The sequence below is a fragment of the Alexandromys fortis genome, unplaced genomic scaffold (assembly GCF_014885135.2).
Source record: "Alexandromys fortis isolate MF-2015 unplaced genomic scaffold, M_Fortis_MF-2015_v1.1 scaffold_51, whole genome shotgun sequence".
Taxonomy (NCBI): domain Eukaryota; kingdom Metazoa; phylum Chordata; class Mammalia; order Rodentia; family Cricetidae; genus Alexandromys; species Alexandromys fortis.
In genome coordinates this window covers 1,976,764-1,979,558 of record NW_026067925.1, presented here as the reverse complement: position 1 = coordinate 1,979,558, position 2,795 = coordinate 1,976,764, and the positions used below count along the sequence as shown (strand labels likewise).

The window sequence follows — 2,795 nt, the reverse complement described above, 5'->3', positions numbered from 1 at the left end:
ATTCTTCAAGGAGACATGCACGTCCTGCATTGCTCTGGCTGTATGGTGGTTACAAAGAGTGAGAATGCATGGTCTCTGTCTAGCTGGGAAGGGGGCAGTTGCATGCTGCAGTTTTATGAGGTTGAAGGAACAATCAAAAGTAGTTAGAAGACATGAGTTTGAGTCTTAGGTTAATCCTTTAATGTCTATGTATACTTGGACAATTCCCTAAATAAAACAGAGATGGTGGTCTCAAGCTCCTCATCAAAAAAAAANAAAAAAAAAAAAAAAAAAAAAAAAAAAAAAAAAAAAAAAAAAAAAAAAAAAAAAAAAAACTACCAGTCTTGTCCTCATACTTCACAAGACGGGGATGAAACTAAAGAATATATGTGGAATCTTTTGTGATTTCAAAGGCACAATAAGATGCTAGAAATACATAAATAGAAATAGCAAAACACTCTTTGCTACCCACATATGCAAGTACATATAGGTGGGACGAGGGAGGAAAGCAATTTTATAGAGAATATGGCTTGCTTAGTTTTGGAAAATGAGTGTCATCTAGGGAAGAGAAATATAGAGCAGCTTCAATCGGCACATCAGAGTCAAAGGAGTGGAATGAAAAAATCAGTCTGTAAGTGCAGTAGCCAGCACTCCACATAGCCTTACATGCTCAGGACTGAGTAGGTAGCTACAGCACTCAGGACCCTATTTGACAGCATATTCAATGTTTCTAAAGTTCTAATTTATGTTATAGTTAGTAGCATAATTTTTTGTATGCTAACGGCGCTATGATGTTATTATCACTACATCCCTATAAGCGATGTGGAAACTTGTCTTAAGGATGTTAAGCCCTCCTCCAGGATAGAACAACACATGACAGAAGAAGTAAATGATTTACAGCATTCAACTCCAAAAGCCAAGCAATTTCTTCACACTGAAAACACTGGAGCACTCCCCCAGGTTCTACTCCTCAAAGAAATTGATAGGGGATGTGAATATAAATAAAAAGGAACATGCAGTAGATCAACCACAAAAAAATTTCCCAGTCTCCCAATATCACCCCTTTGGTATCATTAATATTTTTTCCTTCTTAGATATCATATCTGACATAATGAAGAAACAGAACCACACTTTGGTGAGTGAGTTCACTTTCCAGGGTTTCTCTAACTTCCATGAACACCAGCTCACACTCTTCGTTGTGTTCCTGGCACTGTACATATTAACCCTGGCAGGTAACGTCATCATTGTGACCATCATCAGTCTTGATCGTCACCTTCACACTCCCATGTACTTCTTCCTCAGCATGCTGTCAGCTTCAGAGACGGTGTACACACTTGTCATTATACCAAAAATGCTCTTCAACCTTATTGGCCTGAGTCAGCCCATTTCCTTGGCAGGTTGCGCCACTCAGATGTTTTTCTTCATCACGTTGGCTATCAACAACTGTTTCTTGCTCACGGCCATGGGATATGACCGCTACGTGGCCATTTGCAACCCTTTGAGGTATTCAATCATCATGAACAAGAGGGTGTGCCTCCAGCTGGTGTGGGGAGCCTGTAGCATTGGTTTAATTGTAGCCATGATACAAGTGTCCGCTGTGTTTAGGCTGCCCTTCTGTACCACCAAGGTGGCTCACTTCTTCTGTGACATCCGACCTGTGATGAAACTCTCCTGCATCGACACCACTGCCAATGAGATCCTGACTTTAATCATAAGTGTGTTGGTGATCTTGATCCCTATGAGCTTGGTTTTTATCTCCTACATCCTCATCATCTCCACCATCCTCAAGATTGCCTCTGCTGAGGGCAGGAAGAAAGCCTTTGCCACCTGCGCCTCTCATATCACAGTGGTTGTTATCCATTATGGCTGTGCCTCCATTGCCTACCTCAAACCCAAATCAGAGAACACGAGGGACGAGGACCAACTGATTTCTGTGACCTACACTGTCATCACACCCCTCCTGAACCCTGTGGTATACACCTTAAGGAACAAAGAAGTTAAGGAGGCTTTGTATAGGGCCATGGGCAAGAAACTTCTATGACAGTTTGTACCCATTTCAAACAGGATCACTGAAGATTCTCCAGGAATTCTCCAGGAAGACATGGAGACATTTCCACGAAGTTAGCAGTCATGATGCCATTAAGCAGTGATTGGGTAAAAGGAGGTGAGAACAAAGGGTCCACAAATTCAACCACTTGAGGAAGGGAGACACAAGCAGGCACAAGTCTCACAGATGAACAGCAATAAAACACTAATATTGAGAAGTACATTAGCCATCTGGAAAGCCTGATACAGAATGAAATCAGGAGAGCAGACAGAATTAATGAGGAGAGGCTGCTATAAGGCAGGGATAAAGGGTTTTTAGTATATTCTGTAATACTCATGGGAGGAGACATAGGTTTCCCTTTATCCATGTAGAACAAATAAGTGTAGCACATAACTGTCCTTTATAAACAATTTACAGCCTTTTGCTTCTTAGACACCCCATATAAAAGGGATACCAGAGTTGAGAATATTGAAAAGTTAGCAGCCCATGAACTTGTGGATCTTTTCCATGGAAGCTCCAGGTTATAAAATTTGGTAGTTTATGTTTTTGGGGTCATAGGAGAGAACTATCTTTGGAAAGTCATTAAAAACCATTGGTGATATAATTTAAGAAGTGACAAGAGTACTCACATAAGCCCTTGCCTTGTGAAAATATATTTACTTTCACCTATGTTGTTGAGATTATATATGAGCACATGAACCTGGAATACACAGATTAGAATTACTTTTGGAACAGCTCACAGAATGAATGAGAACTGCTAACTAACATG

The 2,795-nt window shown here is 40.6% G+C and overlaps 1 protein-coding gene across 1 annotated transcript; it reads left to right on the top strand.

Annotated features, from left to right (window-relative positions):
• The first annotated feature begins 1,090 nt into the window (after positions 1–1,090).
• On the top strand, positions 1,091–2,020 carry LOC126502034 (olfactory receptor 10J1-like). Its single transcript, XM_050142794.1, has one exon. It carries the CDS (start codon positions 1,091–1,093, stop codon positions 2,018–2,020), a length of 930 nt encoding a protein of 309 aa, XP_049998751.1.
• Positions 2,021–2,795: the final 775 nt, after the last annotated feature.